This window comes from Acinonyx jubatus, chromosome D4 (assembly GCF_027475565.1).
Source record: "Acinonyx jubatus isolate Ajub_Pintada_27869175 chromosome D4, VMU_Ajub_asm_v1.0, whole genome shotgun sequence".
Taxonomy (NCBI): Eukaryota; Metazoa; Chordata; class Mammalia; order Carnivora; family Felidae; genus Acinonyx; species Acinonyx jubatus.
In genome coordinates, this window is record NC_069391.1 from 87,935,739 (window position 1) to 87,957,832 (window position 22,094).

A 22,094-nucleotide genomic window follows, 5' to 3' on the forward strand; every position below is an offset into this window, starting at 1 on the left:
TTTACAGGGGCGCCCGGGCGGCTCTTGATTTTGGCTCAGGTCGTGATCTCAGGGTTCACGGGATCGAGCCCTGCATCGGGCTCTGTGCTGACAGTGCGGAGCCTGCTTGGGATTCTCTCGCTGTCCCTCTCTCTCTGTCCCTCCCCACACATGCTCGCTGTCTTTCAAAATAAACAAACATTAAAACTAAGATATCTCCATGGGTACAACAGCAATTACAAGGATGAACTTTATTTTGGTTTCTCCAGTTTTCCCATTAACTCCCTGTGTCTGCACCAGGATCCTATTTAGGGACCGTGTCCTCCAACCTGGGACAGTTTCTCAGTCTTCCCTTGTCTCGAATGACAGGCCTGGCTGTCATCCAGCACACCTACATTTCTACTGCTTTGTCCAAGGGTCCCACTAAGTTGAGAAATGGAAGTCCTTCCAGATTCTACAAATTGTTTTTAAGTGTACTTACTCATTTTGAGAGAGAGATAGCGGGGTAATGGCAGAGAGAGACAGGGAGAGAGACAATCCCAATCTCTGTGTTAACAGTGTGGAGCCTGACTCGGGGCTCGAACCCATGAACCATGAGATCATGACCTAGGCAGAAAATAAGAGCCTGATGCTTCACCAACTGAGCCACCCTCCTTCTGGATTCCAGCTGAGAACTAACTAACAGTCCTGGGGACACTACTCTGCCACTGTGGGTGGTTTTACGGTTGTCACAAAAATAAAGTTAAAACCTAGGGGTTGCCATTTAGCTGATCATCTTAAGTGGGAGATGCCACGCTGGAAATTTTATATGAATCAGTTCAAACCTCTAAGAAACTACATAACGTCCTGTCTCCCAGCTTAGGCTGGTTGGTATTAAAGTTCTAAAGAAGGTACTAACGATACCCTTTTTTGCATTTCGTGATCTTTCTGTGTCATTTTTCGTCTCTCTTGAAGCCAGGAAATACCATTAGGATGGTACCAGAGAAAAGCACAGGGAATAAACAGACGGGGATGTTTCCAGCATGTTGCCCTGGCCCAGCCTCTCCCACATGCCAAGCAGCCTTCAATGCCTACCCATTCCCTACAGGTAACAGACCCTGAACATTTCCGATGCTACCAGTATGCAAATTAAGCTATGTGATTAACTAGGTACTTGATAAAGGAACAGAGCTTGAGGACCCCCTGTGCCATGGGGCAGTTCACTTTCAGCAGGGAACAGCGTCCCGGGTCGTCCCCAGATCGCTGCTGGGTAATGACTTGGGCTGCCATGCATTCCTTCCTGTGTGCACCGTGCACTGTCTTTTTCCCCCCACCACCTGCCTCTGTCCCACCTCAGGCCCTTGCGGAACAAAGCGTCCAAATTTGTACAATGGAAAACACATCCAGAGGGCCCAACTTTCACAGAATGAGGGTCCAGTGCCTGGATCGCCAAACAGCTTTCTCACTCCTAGGGAAAGCGTGGTAGGCGTGTGTTCGGCCTGGAGGGAGGACTCGGCCAGAGGAGGTGTTAAGCATCCGTGAGGATGTGTCATTAAAGCTGGGGCCCCCTTCCCACCCTCCACCCCCTCTAAGAAAATACCCCTGCAGTTTCTCAGTTAGGCAGTGTGGGCTGTCTACCAATAACCAGACTGTATTTTATGTCGATCTATTGGAAGGTTCCGGTCTCTGGTTACTCCTGTATGATTGCTTCCTGCCCCTAAGGTCAGCCCAGACACAGGCAGCGACAATTCCTTGGGGACAGGAAGGGTTGAACAGGAAACGCTCACCTGGGCCTTAATTACTCTGTCCACTGATCACGACAGTGACCGCCGCTCCTGGTGGCCACGGGGCACGCGCTCTCGTAACTGCTGGCTTTACGCAGAGAAGAACATCGCCCAGGGGCCAAAAGCAAAAGCTTGTGCCTTCTTCAAGTGTCAACGAATTCCAGAGCAGGGAGATACCCAAGGGAGCAAAGGTCAAGCGGGTTAACTTGACGTGACCACACCCACCCATCTTCAGGGCATCCAAACGCCGAGCAAGTAAGTGGTGAAGTTGAGACCACTGCCAAAGGAAGCTTCCCCCCAAGGTCATTATTCCATTGTCTCAAATGGGATCTCACCCGGTTGTGAGGGTCCTTAGCTCCCTGGCACACATCCTAATTCACAGAAGCTTTACTCGGAGTTCCGGGCAGGGCCCAGGGCGACAGGGAAGGGCACCAGAGTGTACCCCTGGGAAAGAAGGGCCAGCACGCAGATACCCCCAGATCTTCCCACTCAGAGATCCTGGGGCTCGACACGCTGAAGCCTGTGTCACAACCCTGCCGACGTTGCTGAGGGTCTCAGCACATTTGCTGCAGCTCGGATTCCTTAGGAAGCAACCCCAGCTACCTACACGGGGCGTTTCGGGCTCTCAGGAAGGAGCCAGCACAGAAACCCCGCTCTGGGTCTGCCTAGGTGTGCTCCGATCCCCTTCTGGATCCCCTTCCCGAAGTGCTTCCTGCATTCTTGGGCAGGGGGGAGGGTGGGGGAGGCAGGAGGTGGGGGGTGGTGAGTGGGGAGGGACGTTTCCCAAAAAGTGCATCCCTAAGGGGAAAGTCACACGCAGGTGCCTACTTGTGAACCAGGTTGCTATACGCAGTGCAAAGGTAGACTGTAATGGTTTTGTGAACAAAGTCCACAGTTAAATAAAAATAGGGCGCACTGGTCGGTTTGAGATTTGTCTGCGAGGCCAGTGAACCATCCACGTGTGGCTCCCGGAAGCTCCCTCTGTGTGCTGCATCCCCGGGGAAAACTCTCGATGCCCTCTGGCACCGAGCGTGCGTTACCGCGGCTCCTTCTGCGAAAAATAAACAAAAATCTATGGAGACGGCGTGTCTCCTTCTGCTGGGCTCACGTATGTTCCTGACCGGGTTTTCCAGGAACGTATATCCTCGAGAAGCACTCAGATCTGAGTCGATGTGAGGCTTTTCAGTTCTTACTTGTTTGCAGTTTGGCACGGACAAGACTGTGAGAGGATTCTGCTAATTTCTCACCTGAGAAATAGAACAAGAATTGCCCGGCAAGCCTCGAACCGTCTGAACATGTAATCAGTCCCTCATTTACGACCGAATAAAATGTGGGACGGAGCCTCCTCATATCCCGTGAAATCTCCAGGTTTACGAGGAGTGGCAAGTCTGGGACGTGTCCTAATTCTGTGAAGGCATCATTCCAGAGGCCCCCTGAGTTGTTCAGAACAGACAGGAGGGCAGTCAACCCTCGAGGCCAGCGGGAACAGCAGCACCTCCCTCTGCTGCGTCCAGACGGCCAGGGAGGGCAGGGGTCCAGGCACCGAGCTCCCCCCTCCTCACGGATTTCCACTGCTTTTCTTAAGGCTCTGTCTCCTTTTCTAAAAATCAAATACGGTACGGGATCATGTCAGGAGACACAAGGGTGAGACGCTCAGAAATAAAACCAAGGCCACTCAATGATCCGCCCATTTGTGGCCGCTCGGTCCGCCAAACGCCTCTGGGAAAAAACGCCACTGACGCTAAAACTTACATTCCCTTTAAGGATGTCGTGCGGCTCAATTCGTAACCATCTGTAAGCACGCCGTGAGAGCCTCGGATGAAAAGAGTCACGTACAGATTACCTGTTCTACCAAATAGGGTGTTCTAATGAATGCGAAAAAGAGGAGACCCGGTGCTGACGGGGAGCCCTTTGGGAGGGGGCGCAGGAGGGCCCTTGAATGCGTCAGAGCAAAGCCTGTCCCGTTTGATTTCCTTAGAGGAAACGTGGCGACAGGAAAAGAGCCGAGCTGCGAGAATCGTGAGAACAGTGAGCCCCTGAATCACCGTCTCCCAGGCGGCCCCTAGTCCGGGCAGGTCTCTGCAGAGCTGTAGAGCGGCTGACCACAGGGCCCACCGAGAGGTCCCATCAGCCTCTGTCACGGGCTACGATCTTCCTGCGTCACAAGAGACGCGTGCCGTTCAGGACTCCCGTGTGCTTGATTTTAACGTGGCATCCAGGGATCCCAGGGGCCTCACGAAAGATTGCTAATTGGACCTGACCACTTTGGCAGAAAGGAAGGTCACCTTAGCAGGTACACTTTTACCAGGGGTCCTGAAGAGAATAAAAAAGAAAAAAAAAAAAAAAAAAGGAAATCCCTAGAAGGGGCAATACAGCTAAATGTGGGTGGATGGGAGACCCTGGAGAAGCATGTGAAGGGATCAGACAAAATACAGCTCTGTAGGGATGATGCGTATTAAAAGTTCAGTGAACGAAGACATCATAATATATGCCAAAGGTACATAACTGTTGGAACGCCCGGGTGGCTCAGTCAGTTAAGCGTCCAACTCCTTTTTTTTTTTTTTAACATTCGTTTATGAGAGACAGAGAGAAAGAGTACGAGCAGGGAAGGGGCAGAGAGAGGGAGGGAGACACAGAATGTGAAGCAGACGCCAGGCGCTGAGCTGTCAGCACAGAACGCGACACAGGTCTTGAACCCATGAACCGTGAAATCATGACCTGAGCTGAAGTCAGACACTTAACCAACTGAGCCACCCAGGCGTCCCAAGCGTCCAGCTCTTGATTTCGGCTCAGGTCACGACCTCACGGCTCGTGGGTTGGAGCCCCACATTGGGCTCTGTGCTGACAGTGCAAAGCCTGCTTGGGATTCACTCTCCCTCTCTCTCTCTCTCTCTCTCTCTCTCTCTCTCTCTCTCTCTGCCCTTCCCCCGCTCACATTCCTACTCTCTCTCTCTCAAAATAAATAAATGTTTTAAAAAGGTATTGTTAAATAAATAACTTACATGAACCTCTCTGCGTATTATGAGTGATACAAAAAGTGAATTTATTCGAAAAGAGTCCAGACTAGAATTTTCTGGACAACTATTTTAGAATGTGATAAGCCCTTAGAAAGGCTGCCACACACCATGTGGGAAGTTGCCCCGTGTGTCACAGGCACTGCTGACTCTTGGAAAAGTGAAAACTCTCATGGCAAAATGATGGCCGCCGTGAGGCGCTTACTATGCAGATTATAAACACCACAAATAACTCTGAAAAGTTAAGTTGCTGTGTTTTTTCACTCTTTTTGTCCAGCAAATCCTGGTGGCCAGTGACCATTATACCACTGAGCCCCAGAGAAGCCAAGAGGGCAAAGAACAACTCAGAAAAATAGGAACCCCAATGCGTGAGGAGTTGGTGTGGGACAGGAAGAGAAGGTGGGAACCGGGGGCCTTGGAAAGAGCCGGAATGGAGGACGAGTGAAGGTGGCTGCACAAGGTGAGTCAGACATCTTTGCTCGGGAATGAAGCCCGTGGACCAAGAAAAGGGAGAGGAATAAGCAAAGAGCAGAGGACCGGCTTTGGCTTGGCTTCCGCTGGAATTCTGGGAGATGCGCTGGTAGGGGCCATGCAGTCACTAACTGTTTGCCAAATGTTGCCTGCTTTCTCCCTTCTGGGCATGTGGAGGACAGCAGTCCAGGCCCCTTGCAGGGGGGGCAAGGCTACATGACCAACTCTGGCCAACAAGCCGCGAGTGGAAGTGACAGGTCACTTCTGGCCTAAGTTGCCAGGACAAGACCATGCGGTGCTCTTTTCCCCTCGGCATGGTGACCCAGAATTCGCCACTGGCCATCAAAAGGGGACACAGAAGTTAAAATGAGAGTCCCGACTGGATCTGAACAGAAGGTCAACTTGGCAAGAGCAAGTTAAACGTGTAATGGAGGGCTCAGGCTGGAAACCAGGTGAGACTCACGGTCAGATCTCAGGGAGCCCGGAAGTGACATGGGACGTATATTCCTCAAGGGACAGATGACCCAGGGAGTGCGGCCTTGCCAAGAAAGCGCCACGAGGTATAACCACCACGGGCTTTGGGAGAGGATGCCAACTAACCCGCAGGGTTAAGAGCCAACAACCCACCCTTAGCAGACAGCAGAGGGTGTCCCTCCCACCATCCAGCTCCAGGAGGGCATGAGCCCGTCCTCACCCAAACGTGGTCTTGAAAAGAGCAGGAAAAAACGCTCAGAAATCTGAGCATCTCCAGGAGACACTCACCCACCCATCAGAGGCCACTGAATCTGGAAGAGAGGGAGGACTCCCTCCTCCTAGGGTAATTCTATAATTTTGGGCTGCTTGGGAGAGAAAAGGACCAACAACACCGCCTCCCTGAAGGTCACTGGCAACACTGGAAAACACTGGGTTTGTTCTGGTTTGTCTCATCAAGTACCATAGACTCCATGGCAGGAACCTGGGGACTCTGGAGCTTGAGGAGAGCTCCGGGAGGATCAGAGCAGCTCCGTGTGTGGTCCGTGTGACAACGCTACAGTAAGGTCAGCACACACCCTGCTGTTCGGGCTTCTCTTCCCACGTGCTGCCATCTTGCATTTTAGACAAGCTGTGATTTAATAAAGCTGCACGGCCAGAGACAGCGCTCCGTGCTTTAGTACATGGGCATATTTTGCCTCAATGCTCTTATGTTTGGCCTGCCCATTGCACTCAGTATCCACAGTGCATCTGCAAAGTTATTTTGGGAAGGAGAGGAGAAGAGAGGAGGGGAGGGGAGGGGAGGGGAGGGGAGGGGAGGAGAGGAGAGGAGGAAGGAAGGAGGAAGGGAGGGAGGGGAAAGAAAGAGAAGGGAAGGGAAGGGAAGGGAAGGGAAGGGAAGGGAAGGGAAGGGAAAGAAAATAAATTGTGGTTTAAAAAGAGAATGTGCATGGGATGCCTGGGTGGCTCAGTCAGTTAAGCGTCGACTTTGGCTCAGATCATGATCTCACAGTTCATGGGTTGGAGCCCCACGTCAGGCTCTGTGCTGACAGCTCAGAGCCTGGAGCCTGCTTTGGGTTTTGCGTCTCCCTTTCTCTCTGCCTCTCCCCAGCTTGTGCTCTGTCTCTCTCTCTCTCCGTCCCTCTCTGCCCCTCCCCTGCTCGTACTTTCCCGATAACTAACTAACTAAATAAATAAACTTTAAAAAAAAATTAAAAAGAGAATGTGTATTAGTCCTACTAGGTCTACAGACTTTTAAGGAGGACAGATAAACAGAATTCAGAATCTGGTGTCCAAGACCCTTCACTGCAATTGCTCAGTCTCTCATCTGGGAATACCGGCCAGTTCCATCAGCCTCCTGGCCTGTGAACAAAAGAGGAGTATACAGGAACTGTAATTTAATGAAAAAAAAAAAAACAAAACATGACAGAAAAGTTTACTATTATGAGATTTGCCTCAAACATTTCTGAGGTAATATTTTGATGCATGTCGGGAGTTGACACATTTTCACTTTACTTACTCTTTCAATTTTTAAAAACATTTCTTTGTTAAAAACCAATGACTTTTACATCATGTCCCGTGTAGAATATTGCAGAGTTCAAGTAATCGGAGTCCCCATGTTATAAGAAAGCATATCTAAGCACTTTCCCTAATGTAGTCAGTTTTCTTTATCTTGCTAAAACCTACGGTATAAACTTGTACTTGTCACTCAACTTCATTACCAAGAAATAAATACTGTAAATCTGAGAACAGTTTCTGAAATGCTCAGCCATGAATTGTATTGGCATCATTAGGCAAAAATCTTTCCTGCCTCTGCCCAGTAATGCAGTCTGCATTTTATGGGCTCAATGTCTCCATATGGGAAAGATGGAAAATTCAAAGAGAAAAGAAAACACCTAGTCGGTTCAGTTTTCCCCCACTGACTTTCTGTGTGCAACAACTAACGTGGTATCCTGAAATGCCGTTTTTGAGAAAGTTGTTTATTTTTTTTATTTTTTAATGTTTACTTATTTTTGAGAGAGAGACAGAGTGCAAACGGGAAGGGCACAGAGAGAGGGAGACATGGAATCAGAAGCAGGCTCCGAGCTGTCAGCACAGACCCTGACACGGGGCTCGAATTCACAGACTGAGAGATCATGACCTGAGCCGAAGTCGGACACTTAACCGACGGAGCTACCCAGGTTCCCCTAAGTTTATTTTTTTTAATGCTTATTTATTTTGAGAGAGAGAAAAAGAGAACAAGTGGGGGAGGGGCAGAGAGAGAGGGAGGGAGAGACAGTCCCAGGCAGGTCCCACACCACATTGTCAGCGTGAAGACTGACACGGGGCTCGATCTCACAAAGTGTGAGATCATGACCTGAGCTGAAATCAAGAGTTGGGCGCTTAACTGACCAGGTGTCCCAATAAAGTTAAGTTTAAAGCAATCTCACTGCATTGTCACCAATGACGTGACTTGCTGCATTAAAACGCATGATGTTCAGCATCCGGGTGAGGAACAGAGCAGCTCGTCTCTCTCAAAGTGAGTGTTCATGCAAGCATTTGAGGGGAACACACAGGGAGGACAGCGTGTGTGCGTGTTTCTTCCTAGTCAATTTCAAATAGCTTCCGGCAAGACCACGCATCTCACCATCACGCCTGCACTTACAGATCACATGACTGAAAAGAACATGGTGTCCAGAGCTGGAAAACAGCCTCTGCAGTGCTACTGAGCCAGCTGGAGGAAGGGTCACCCGGAGTAACAATAATTGGAAAAACACAGAAGGCTATTTCACAAGCAAAATGCAGAGTACAAGTCTAGCATGGCTTACTAGAACATAGTTGGCGGGGAGGGGCTGTTTTTGTTAATTAACTTTTGTCTGCATGAACTTGGGAGTACAAAGAGTCTTTAGGAGATTTTTGAGAAGACAGATATGAAGTCAAGCATGTTCTTATTTATATTATACAGCCAGATTCCTGCAGTCTTGATTTTGCATAAGAAATATTAGATAACTTGTAATTTTAGGAAATATTCAATTTAATATTGATGGAAACAAAATCAGCCAATATGAACGATCCGACCCAATTTTCAAGGACTTTACACTTTTATCTAATGGCATCAATTTTCTGGAGGAGGTACATGAATAAATGTATGTGTCTATGATTTACTTCTTAAAATCTATCAGTTTTGAAAAATTACACATTCAGGCACATGGGGATGCTAACTTTTCGGCAATTTATGTTCCTTTGTATAAAACAGTAGCGTGCATTGCATCAGTGTGGGCATTTTGTGCAATGTATCATCGGGAACCCAACTCTGGACATCATAATGGGAACTTTAAAGGAACCCGAATAGAGATTTCAAAAATAAATTACAGGAGCACTTAGTCTTACGTTGAGAGATGATACTAACTCAGCATTATCTCCACAATGACTGGCACTTCCATTAGAGAACCCACAAGAAAACACTGAAAAACATGTGGTTACGTAGGAGTCAGGAGTCATGGCTTTCTGAACCCCTCGAATTGAACCCCTCTCCCCTTTGACTTGCAGATACATATTCTTACTACTCCATAAAGTGATCAGCTATATATAAAATTCCCGGAAGAGGCCATGATATTTCAGATATTTCTAATTTTTCATACAAAGTCGTAAAAGCTCAATGACTTCTATGCAAAATAAGAAACTAGGAAGGTAAGAAAGACCACCTTCTTTAAAACCTCCAAGTCCCACAACACAGACCAAGGAAACTAGTCACACAATCAGGTAGTCTAACAAGATCTTCGTCAGCAGATCACGCACAGAAGTTTCAAAAAAGCTAAAACTACTATGTATGAAGAATCATCATCATCATTATAATCATCCACATTTTATACAATTCACATTTTGCATCATAATACCCTAAACTGAAGTGAACCAACACGTTCTCCAGCATTTACAAAGGCAAAGGAAATGGCAGGAAAGAATCTGGGATGCTGGCTTTTAACAGAAAATATACACAGATAATCCTTCCGAAGGAATATTGATTGATAAACTGTGTATCTCAGTCTCATTTTAGGAATGCATATGAAATCAGATGGTAAAATGAAGGAACAGTCAGTGAAATGTGCATTGTGTACAATTAGAGTAGCAACAACCTCGTCAGTTGATTGCCACTCTCTTAAAAAAATTAAATTTGCAAAGAGAGTGGTCTGAACATAATAAATAAGCTTTATACTTACCATTTTATAAAGGCTGCTTATCATATGCTGTTATTAATTTCTTAATTAAATGTAGTAGAAATAAATTCATCTCAAACATCAGGATTTTCCCTTCTAATGTTTATAAACTTCCCAGTGTCACCATACTGACAGCACAAGAGGCCTGAATCATAAAGATATTCTGTCCATGCAAATCAGAAACACAATACGCAGGCCCACTGGGATTCTTTAAACTAATTAAATATGGTGCTTATTTAGTTTTGACAGTCTTTGGGCAACCACTGGAAAGTTTAGATGTTGAGCTGGCTATTAGAGTAACCACCAGACCAAAAATAGTAAATTTGATCATTTATTTTTTTAATGTTTATTTATTTATTTTGAGAGAGAGAGAGAGAGAGAGAGAGAGAGAGGACATACGTGAGCCCAAGAAGGGGAGGGGCAGAGAGGGGGAGAGAAAATGTCAAGCAGGCACCATGCCATTAGCACAGGACCCGACTCGGGGCTCAGACTCACAAACAGTGAGATCACGACCTGAGCCGACATCAAGGGTTGGACACTTAACCAACTGTGCCACCCAGGTGCCTCTGATCATTTAATTATTAATTGGAACCTAGCTTCAAATGAGAAGATATTTTTACTGGAATGCTAAAAATTATCATGAATTATGCTTTGTAATTATCTGGAGGAGTAAATATCTGGCCAGAGATGCTTCTTCATAGTAAACGGCCATGAAGGTGGTCGTCAGGTCAACAGCGGGCATGCTCTCCCACCCTAAACTCACCAAAAGTCTTCACTGTGTCCTTACTCCGTCCTTCCAGTCTATTTGTCCACTTACTGGGTTCCCACACTTGATTTTTAAGGACATAATAAAATTCAAGCTATACTTAAACTATGATCTTAGAAATACCAAAGGAAGGGAGAAAAATACTCAGTTCCTTAGTAATATCTGCAGACTTTACATTTATAAGGGACACAGTTAATTTAAAATTTTACTTTCTGGGGCGCCTGGGTGGCTCAGACGGTTAAATGTCCAACTTCAGCTCAGGTCATGATCTCACGGTCCGTGAGTTCGAGCCCCGCGTCAGGCTCTGTGCTGACAGCTCAGAGCCTGGAGCCTGTTTCATATTCTGTGTCTCCCTCTCTCTCTGACCCTCCCCCATTCATGCTCTGTCTCTCTCTGTCTCAAAAATAAACGTTTAAAAAATATTTTTTTAAAATAAAATAAACTTTTACTTTCTGAATTAATCTCACCAAAAAATGCATCTATCCCTTTACTTTTAGGTAATCTCTACACCCAACATGGGAGCTCAAACTCATGACCCCAAGATCAAGAGTCACACACTCTTCTGACTGAGCTAGCCAGGTGCCCCTAATCTATCCCTTGAAAAGGTAGTAAAATATTTGATTTTTAAGTGTGCTTATTAACTTATTTAATCCACTGAACTAGTATTTGTGCAAAAGATAAAAAGTAATTTAATCAGTGACACTCAAGAAGCAAGAGTGAATGAATGCATCTCCAAAAAAGAAAGCCATTAGCTTCCTTCCCACCGATAGGAAGGGAATCTGTTTTCAACAGGAGCTGTCACCCAGGTACCTGCCAGGCCACGTCCTGGGACGGAACCGTTTCCCCATCACGATCCCATGGCAGCTTCACATCGCACGGATGCCAGGCAGTGGCTTGTTAAGTGTTCTCCAGTGCCTGTGACATTGGCTCATTCACTCGTTTTAGTTACTCATGAGAAGCATACTTGACTAGTCACCCATCCAGAGTGTTCTAAAACTAAAAAGGGATGATAAAATAGGAAATAGTGTAGAGCCTCCAATAATTCCCTTCTGATCTGAACCTCATTTACGATCATTTGCTGGCAACCAACAGGGAAGGGAGATGTCAAAACAAACAAAAGAGATTAATACTAAAGAAGGAGGGAGCTAGCAAAATGATAACATGTTGAACCTGCTCCCTCATTTTCATTAAACTGCGATACAATTACTTTTTGAACCGCAAGAATGAATATTAACGAAGAATAATTATTCTGAGGCAGAATCATGATGGATTAGCAACAAGACGGCATCAGACTCACCATCTCTGCGATTAAGACTTGCAAACCCAGGGCCGTGGCTGCTGGACAGCTCCGAGGAGCTGCTGAAGGACGCTCGAGGCAAGGTGGATGCCAGCGGGGCGTCACAGCTATCTGTGCGGAAAATACCAAGTTCAGGTTAACCCACTGCTCGAGGCTGTTCTGTCTTCTTCTCTCCTTCCCTCTCTTCTTCCCTCCCACCCTTGCTCCTGTCCTTCCTTCTTTTCTTTTTAGTTGACAGGCTAAGAAAATGCGAGACCCTGCAGCAAATAAACATCAGTCTTAAGCAGAAACGTGTTAGTAAATGTACAACCACGGTCTCTTAAAGCAAATAAAAGCCCTGATTGGGAACCTTGGCCATTTTCCATGGTGTGAAGATTCCCACCGTGGCCACTTCGAAGCTGTCAACGTGACATCATCAATCATGGAATTGGAAAGAGGTTCACACATGTCACGTCATTAGATAGTATTTCCACCATATGCAAATACAAGATAGAGAAACAACATCCAGTGCACAGATAATAAATAGGAAAAGGCCATGAAATTAAGTAATTAAGTTGTGTGTTTGGAAAATTTACCTTTGTTTTTAACATGATTTACTTAATTGTAACTTCCTATCATTTCATCTTTAATGACGGCTGTATTTTAGCAGCTGACTTACAAAATTCATGAGAAGTTAGTGATTGGCTCTTGCTAGCTGCTAAAAGTTGGCTCCAGCCCACTGCCCCTCAATGGGGAACTATTAGAAGAATTTCCTTTAAAATCAAAAAGAAGATTTTAATAGGCATCACCACTTCTGTTGAATGCTTCTCTGAAAGGCCTATCAGTACATAAGAGAACATTTAAAAATTAAAAGCACAGAATTGGGAAAAAACAAAAAAAGGAACTGTCATCACTTCCAGATGATATGATTGTGCAGGTAGAAAATCCAAAAGTAACTGACTAGCTTAATAGCCCGATTTCATTTTAAACTCAATCTAGGGTTAGAAAATAAATTAACCAGAACATCAAATAATAACAAAACACATAAAGTATCTAGGAATGAATCTTCCAAAACTGAAAAACATTTATGGGGATTATTATAACAACTGTATTGAAAGACATTACATAAAATACAGATTCCAGTCGTCGCCAACAGGAAGACAGTATTTTTAAAGGATCAGTCGTCCCCAGGTTGATCTAAAGATTCATGAGAAGTCCAATGAAAAGCCTAGGAGGGCTTTTCAGACACACTGAATCAAGGAACCCTGCCTGACCTGGTTCATAACATGGAATACAAATAGCATTTAAGAAGCCTACAAAGACAAATAGAAAACAAAAAACAAAAACGACACCTTCATTTTCATTAACCTCTAGCTAAAATTCAGCATTTTCTTTAATCGTGAAGACAGGCAAATCACAACGTTTTCAGTAGTGCCCACAAATTTGTTACCATCCTAAGTTACAGACATTTTTATAGCAGTCATTGTTGTCACGGCTATCTAGCAATATTATTTATGATTCTCATTACTTCAAAATAGCAGTATTCAACTCACCACCGGATTTTGTTATTTAATGTGCTAATAACTAAGGAGACTTATTATATTACAATTTCTAATTTATTGATATCAGCATTTCACTATAATTAGCTTTCTTCCCAATCATATATATATATATATATATATATATATATATACACATCATATATATATATACACATCATATATATATATATATACACATCATATATATACACACACACACACACACGCACACACACATATATGGGTGTGCACACTGGAAGCACAAAGCTGTTGAGTTATTACTGGGGCATCATTAATATTTCAGAAAATTCCAGAGGAGGGGGGTTGTCTACAGTTCACAGTCAATGGTGCTAACTTGAGTGTTAGCCTAGAACTTTCTCAGGGGATGCCAGCACAGTGAGCAGACCAGGCCCGCGTTATTCTGCCTGTACCTAAAGAGGTCCCAGGGGCCTTGCCACTACCTTGAAGGTTGAGAGCAAGACAGGATTATTTCCACTAACGTCCGTCCTGGGAAGCCTGCTCTTTTCCCAGCCTTGGCCGCCACACAGATTCCTTCGAGAGTCTTTCCCGATGCTACCCCGTCAGCCCCCTCCACTCACACCACTGTCATCTCACTATTTACAGTCTCCCCTTAAGCTGGAAACCTAATGAGAACTTAGCATAGATTTTGGAGCCAGACTTGGGTGGGGCTGGCATTGGCCAGGCTGCCTACTGTTCCGGTGGCACTCACCCTTTCCTAAGCCTCAGTTTTCTCATCAGTTCAATGGGAATAACTGTGCAGATAGCGCATAATTATACCATGGGGAGTCAACTCTACCAGCAGTACAGCAAGGAGTCACTTAACTGTCAATGGGGAGTCACACACTAAGAAGACCGCTATGCGCGTTAAAAGTATTTGCTTTTATTATTCTAACTATCATAAAACAAGTCAACGCTTCGTAAGTTCCTTCAAAATATTCTAGAAGGACACTTTCGTGTCTATGTGGAAGGCAATGTTCAAAGTTCCAAACCATATTGTCATTTTTTTATTCTTTCCTCAAAGAAGACATTAAGAAGCTCGGTCTTTAAAAAAAAACAAAAATAAAGTAATAGCTTTTGTGATGTAATCCTTCCTTTGGAATAACAATTTATAAAATTTATTTTAAAACTGTCTCTATTTAGTCTAACTCAGAGGCTTCTAAAGACGGTGTTCCAATTTACTCCAACAGAGTAAATCTTAAGAATACGTGTGGTCTAAAACAAGGTGGTCACATCCTATGAGGCACCTGGAGAGGAGCGGCTGTGGATTTGGACAGTGTTTTCCAAGCATTCGGTGTGTTTCTCACTGAATTACATCCACGCAAGGTAAAGGCTCAGGAGTCATCCCAAACCCCCAGTAACTGCTGTTTTCAATCTGAAATGTCTCTATTTTCTAAGATTCCTGGAGCAAAAAAGTGTCAAGACCCAATTTCATTTTCTTTTTCTGGCATCATGAAAAGACATTCGAATCCCACTAAATGAGTATCATTCTTATGAATAATCCGATGAATACTACTTCTGTCCAAAAAAATAGAGGATCCCTGAAATGTTTCAAAGCTACAAGAATTACTCACAAATTATGGTTTTTAACAAGTGAAATGGCAAAACAACTTTAAAGAATCACTACTTATCACTTAGGGGGAGAAGCAACTTGAGTACAAATAATGAGCTTATGAGAATTAACATACGAAAATAGAGAATATTACAGTTAAAGAAGCTAAAGTAGTTTTATTTCCCTTCATAATAACCACTCATATTCATAAGAAGGATTCTATGCAATAATCTTAATTTTGAAATGCATTCATCCGTCAGTGGTCCAAATGTACTCAAGGTTACGTTCTCAGAGAAGCTTAAGAATTCTGACAGAAAGGCGATGATCCATTGTCATGTGTTTTAGAGAAAAAAAAATAAACACACCACAATTGTTCATGATTTATGTATGACTCAGATCAGAGTGCTAGGGACATCCTTGTGTGCATTCTGATATAACAAATTCATATTTATGGAATGCTCAAACCTGGTCTCAGTAGTTGTCCCTATTACAATGCCATTTTAATCAAAAGCCTATTGTTTGTCTCACCAACAGAACAGCCTTAGACTGAAATTATAAAACAATTATTTCAGCTTCCGTTTTTCAAACTCATATCTTTTTTTTTTTTCCAGATGAAATCTTAGAAATCTGGAACTTCCCGCAACTGGGGAACGTAGCCAATCTGAGTGTGAAGAGTGGGGGAGGGGCAGAGAGAGAGAGGGAGACACAGAATCCCAAGCAGGCTCCAGGCTCTGAGCTGTCAGCACAGAGCCCGACACCGGGCTCGAACTCACAAGCCTTGAGATCGTGACCTGGAGCCGAAGTCAGATAATTAACCGACTGAGCCCCCCAGGCACCCAGATGCATTACCTTTTGGACAAGATTAACAATTCCTCAACACAGAAAATTCATGGTTGCTGGCTGCTTGTTTTTCGGACTTGAACATATCATAACGGACTCTAGTCCCTGGAATGGACAAGAGAGCGAGTCACAAAGTCCCCTGGAGCTGGACTTCTGGCTCTACTTGCCCTTCCCAAGTGGGCAGCTTGAATCAAGGCCCAGGTGCACACAATGCCACGCCCCTTGGCCACTGGACCAGCAAGAACATTTGGACTCAGTAGAGCCTGGTGATACCTGGGAATCTCTCTCTGTCAAGAGGACTAAGACCTGGAGCCGGTCTGTCACTCCAATATCCACCATTCCTGGTGGCCCATTGAGGCCTCTGAGAACTTTGTGAACATCTAGGGCCACCTTCCTGCCCTTCCCGAGGTATATGCTTACAGAGTCCCAATCCATGCAGATTCCCAATCCATGTCTTCACTACTTTGGACCACAGTACTGAACAAATGTTCTGGGGCATGGGCCCGTTTCCAACCTTCAGAGACATACACCGTGGACAGGAGGTAATGACCCCCCAGAATCTGTAGGACATTCCAAGTTTGTAAGCATGGCATACAGGATGCTCTAGTGACCCCTGAATAATTCTCCACCCCATCTCACCCACCCCTACCCTCACTTGCCCCTGAAAATGTGTGCTGCTGTGTGCTCAGACCTGCAACTACCCCATGTGGGTCTCTACTTGGCAATAGCAACTGGGCATTCCATGAGCTTGGACAACTGCACCAGTCTGTGCTGGTTACCTGCATGACCCTCATGGCCCAGCCTGTTAGAAATTCAGGTGGAGAAAAGCAGAGGTGATTTCAGATTTCTCGTCTGCTCCAATAAGTTACACATTCCAATGATAGAATATAGTTGTATCTCTGGGAGACCAAAGTCAGAAAGGGCACATTATTCCAAGTTCCTGGCTACTTTATTTAATAATTGCACACCTGTCCATTAGTACAGTCCAAAGTGAAACACTTTTGTTTTTACTTCTAGGCTTCCTCTCTTATCATAACGTATGTCATGAATTACCTCAAAGATTTGGTTTATGTTCACTGTATTGAATCACAGCTGTTGAATGAATACATCGAGATCCAGATGTTGCCTATGAAATTACTCCTCAGCACCGAAGGATTCGCTGTTTATTGTAAATCAAATAGCAACACTACAAAAACAACTTGCCATTAATTTTAGTGATGCGATATTAGTGATATCAAATAGCATTAGTGATGCTATTAGTGATAGCAAATAAATATCCATTAACTGCACCTATTATTAGGTATGAATGTGAAATAATCATTGTTCTTACGATTAAATTATACCTCATGTTCCCTCCAGCTGACTAAATTCATAGTGGTAGTGTTTCCACTTTTAGACCAAAGCATTTGTAAAATGCCTTACATGTTTTTGAGAAAATTTTAAATTACAAAATAGTATATTCCAAATTCTGAAATCCAAATGGTAGGTAAGATGTAGCTGGGCAGATATTTGTTAATAAAAGGAGCTTCCAGGGGCGCCAAGGTGGGCTCAGTCGGTTAAGCTTCCGACTTCGGCTCAGGTCATGATCTCACACGTTGTGAGTTCGAGCCCCACGTCGGGCTCTGAGCTGACAGCTCAGAGCCTGGAACCTGCTTCCAATTCTGTGTCTCCCTCTCTCTCTGCCCCTCCCCCATGCATGCTCTGTTTCTCAAAAATGAATAAATGTTAAAAAAAAATTTTTTTTAAAAAGAAGCTTCCTGACTACTGATCTGACTTTAAACTTCCAGAAAATCTGTAACTCAAATACACAAAATCACCTTTGAAAAAGTCTTCTTGTTAGAACACAAATCAATAAAATTAAAAATAGGAAATCAGTGGAGAAAATCAACAAAACCAAAAGTTGGCTCTTTGAAAAGATCAGTAAAAGATTCTAGCCAAGCTGGCTTAAAAAAGAGAAAGAGAGAAGACAAAAATTATCAGTATCAGAAATGAAAGACAGAACATCACTACAGATCCCATGGACATTAAATGGCTAATAAAGAAGTAATATGGACAACTCTTTGCCCACAAATTTGACAATCTAGATGATATGTGAGGGTTGATGGGGGGGTGGGAGGGAGGGGAGGGGAGGTGATGGGTATTGAAGAGTGTATCTTTTGGGATGAGCACTGGGTGTTGTATGGAAATAAATTTGATAATAAATTTCATATATTAATAAAAACAAAACAAAACAAAACAAAAAGATAATCTAGATGATATGGACTCCTTACAAGATATAATCTGCCAAATTCACACAAGAAGGAAGACAATCTGTATGGGCCTATATCTATCAGAGAATTTGAAGCTATAATTAATAACCTTCCAAAGCAGAAAGTACCAGGTCTAAATGGCTTCAGTGGTAAATTCTACCAAACATTTAAGGAAGAAATTTTATCAATTCTCTACAAATTCTTCCAGAAGACAGAAGCAGAGGGAATACTTTCTAATTCATTTTATGACAACTGAATTACCATGGTACCAAAGCCAATCACTGATTTTACAAGAAACCTATAGACCAATATCTCTCATAAATATAGATGCAAAATCCTCAACAAAACATTAGCAAACTGAATCCAACAATGTATAAAGAGAATTATATACCATGAACAGGTGGAATTTATCCCAGGTATACAAGACTGATTCAACAACATTCAAAAAGCAATTAATCTAACCCACCACATCAACAAGCTAAACAAGAAAAATCAGTCATTTAAACAGATGCACAAAAAAAATATTTGACAAAATCCAACACCTATTCATAGTAAAAACTCTTAAACTAGGAACAGAGGGGAACTTCCTCAACTTGAAAAAGGATATCTACAAAAATCCTACTGTGAAATCATACTTGAAGGTGACAAACTTAAAACTTTCCCACTAAGATCAGTAACGAGACAAGGACATCCCATTCTTTTTCAAAATCCTACCAGAAGTCTTATTTGATGCAATGAAACAAGAAGAGGAAATAAAAGGGATACAGATTGGGAAGAAAGAAATCTGTCGTTGTTCACAAATGACGCGATCATCTATGTAGAAAATTCCGAAGAATTGACAAAAAGAAAAAAAAACCTGAAAGTAATAAGCCAAGAGGATATAAAGTTAACACACAAAAATCAAATAGTTTCCTATATACCATTAATGAACAGTTGAATTTAAAATAAAAACACAACATTTACATTAACGCCCACCCAAAATTATGGAATACTTGGGCATAAATCTAACAAAATATGTACAAGATGTATATGAGAAGAACTATAAACACGGATGCATAAAATCAGAAAAAGACTAAATAAATGGAGACATATTCCATACTCCAGAATAGGAAGACTCAATACTGTTAGGATGTCAGTTCTTCCAATTTGGTCTATCAACCAAGGCAGTCTCAATCAAAATCCCTGCGAGTTATTCTCTGGCTATCAACAAAGCGATTCTAAAGTTTATGTGGAGGGAAAAAACAACCCAGAATAGCCAACACAAGGTTAAAGTTGGAGGACTGACACCACTCGGCTTCAAGACTTACTACAAAGCCACGGCGATCAAGATGATGCGTTACTGGCGAAAGAACTTGACAAACAGATCAGTGGAACAGAACAGAGCCCAGAAGCAGACCCACACAATACAGCCGCCTTATCTTTCAAAGGAGAAAAAGGCAACACAATGGAGAAAAGACAGTCTTTTCTCTTTTTTTTTTTTTTGAAAGAATTAGATTAGCACTTCATTTTTTTATATTAAATATAATTTACGGTCAAACTGGTTTCCATACAACACCCAGTGCTCATCCCAACAGCTGCCCTCCTCAATGCCCATCACCCACTTTCCCCTCTCCCCCGCCCCCCCCACCAACCCTCGGTTTGTTTTCAGTATTTAAGAGTCTCTTATGGTTTGCCTCCTTGCCTCTCTGTAACTCTTTTCCCCCTTCCGCTCCCCCATGGTCTTCTGTTAAGTTTCAGGATCCACACATGAGTGAAAAAATATGGTATCTGTCTTTCTCTGCCTGGCTTATTTCACTCAGCATAATACCTTCCAGTTCTATCCACATTGCTACAAATGGCCAGATTTCATTCTTTCTCATTGCCAAATAGTATTCCATTCTCTATAAAAACCACATCTTCTTTTTCCATTCGTCAATTGATGGACATTTAGGCTCTTTCCATAATTTGGCTATTGTTGAAAGCGCTGCTCTAAACATTGGGGTGCAAGTGCCCCTATGCATCAGTACTCCTGTATCCCTTGGGTCAATTCCTAGCAGTGCTATTGCTGGGTCATAGGGTAGATCTATTTTTAATTTTTTGAGGAACCTCCACACTGTTTTCCAGAGCGGCTGCACCAGTTTGCATTCCCACCAACGGTGCAAGGGGGATCCCGTTTCTCCACACCCATTCCAGCATCTACAGTCTCCTGATTTGTTCATGTAAGCCACTCTGACCGGCATGAGGTGGTATATGAAAAAGATACATCTGACAAAGAACTGCTGTCCAAAATAAAAAAAAAAAAAAAACCTCTTAAACTCAACAATTAAAAAAAAAAACAAAAACAAAAAAACTCCATCTCAAAAATGGTCCAACGACTTCCAGGCACCTCCACAAAGAAGATACGCAGATGTCAGATAAACATATAACAAGAGACTCAACACGATATGTCATCAGGGAAATGGAAATTAAAACAATGAGATACCAACATGCACCCATCAGAATGGCCAACACCTGGAACACTGCCAACAGAAAATGCTGGCAAGGGCGTAGACCAAGAGGAACTCTCATCCACTGCCAGTGGGAATGCAAAATGGCAGTCTTCTTGGAAGGACAATTTGGCACGTTCTTACACAACTAAATATACTCCCGCCATGCATCCCAACAAGTGTACTCCTTGGTATGTGCCCAAAGGAGTTGAAAACTTAATGTCCACACAAAAACACGCACATGTGATTTATAGCGGCTTGATTCGCTGATTGCCAACACTTGGAAGCAAACGCAATATCCTTCAGTAGGTGAATGGATAAAACAAAAAACCTCTGGGTGCCACAACCAGGCAATGGAGTATTTTCAGCAATAAAGAGAAATGAGCTGTCAAGCCATGAAAAAAACATGGAGGAACCTTAAATGCCTATTTCTAAGTGAAAGAAGCCAGTGTGGAGAGGCTACATCCAGGTTGACTTCAACTCGACGACATTTTGGAGGAAGCAAAATTATGGAGACGGGAAAGAGGTCAGCAGTTGTCAGTGTTCAGGAAGTGGTCACCGGATTTTGTGTGACACAGCGATGAGGGGTATGTGACATTACGCATTTGGCAAATGCTGCAGAATACACACGAAGAGTGAACCCGAACTTGGTGAACTTTAGGTGGTAATGATGTACCAACCCCAGAGCATCAGTTTGAATAAATGAACCCCTCTGATAGCGGCTGTCGGTAACGAGGGAGGCTGTGCATGTGCGGGGGGCAAGGGGGAGATACGGGAAATCTCTGTACCTTCTGCTTAATTTTGCTGTGAACAGAAAACTGCTCTAAAAACTAGTGTCCATTAGACAACGAAGGCTTTCTTTGTATCAACAGCTGAGAATTCACTTAAGAATCAAGGCTGTGATTCAAATAAGTTCCCTGAAGAGGGATATAAATGCCTCATCCTTACGCCGATTTTGTTCCAGCTCTCTGTCAAGAAGGCCCTTTGTGAAATTCAGCTCTGGCACTTGGCCCGGCAACCGAAAGGATCAAGTCTATTCCTTCCTGGCTTTAAAAGCACGCACCGCTGCGTGAGTTCCGAACCTCAGAGGAATCACAGCTCTGGAGAGAGAACTTTTCAGTTTCCTCCCCGATTTCCCTGCTTCCGCACCCTAAAGGAGCCAAGAATTTGGACCCGTTTGAAAGGCAAAATTTTAACAGTCCCAATTATTATCCACCAAGGCCCCTGAAAACTGACATTCAGCAAAAGGCACCAATGACAACTGTGGTTCTAAAAATTACACCTGGTGCCATTTTCATGATTCACCCTGTTCTCGTACGGGGTCAGCAGGTTTTGTAGAGAACCGGTATTTGTCTTTATTTCCTCAGCTTCCAGCACCGTGCCTGCCACGTGGTCAATATGTGCTGAATTAAACCGGCCACGAGTTGGAGAAACACTTTCTTATTTAAAAAAAATGTTTTAATCTTTATTTATTTTTGAGAGAGAGAGAGAGAGAG

At 43.7% G+C, this 22,094-nt stretch overlaps 1 protein-coding gene across 4 annotated transcripts in view; it reads right to left on the reverse strand.

The window, feature by feature from the left end:
* Positions 1–22,094, reverse strand: part of LOC106985597 (contactin-associated protein-like 3) — a 193,147-nt gene that overhangs the window by 149,039 nt on the left and 22,014 nt on the right. For 3 of the 4 annotated variants that reach the window (XM_053205347.1, XM_053205345.1, XM_053205344.1), the window contains exon 2: positions 11,955–12,065. The exons of the other annotated variant lie outside the window; for it this stretch is intronic. In XM_053205347.1, the coding sequence (XP_053061322.1) occupies positions 11,955–12,065 (111 nt within the window). The remainder of the gene's footprint in view (positions 1–11,954; positions 12,066–22,094) is intronic. 4 annotated transcript variants of the gene reach the window in all.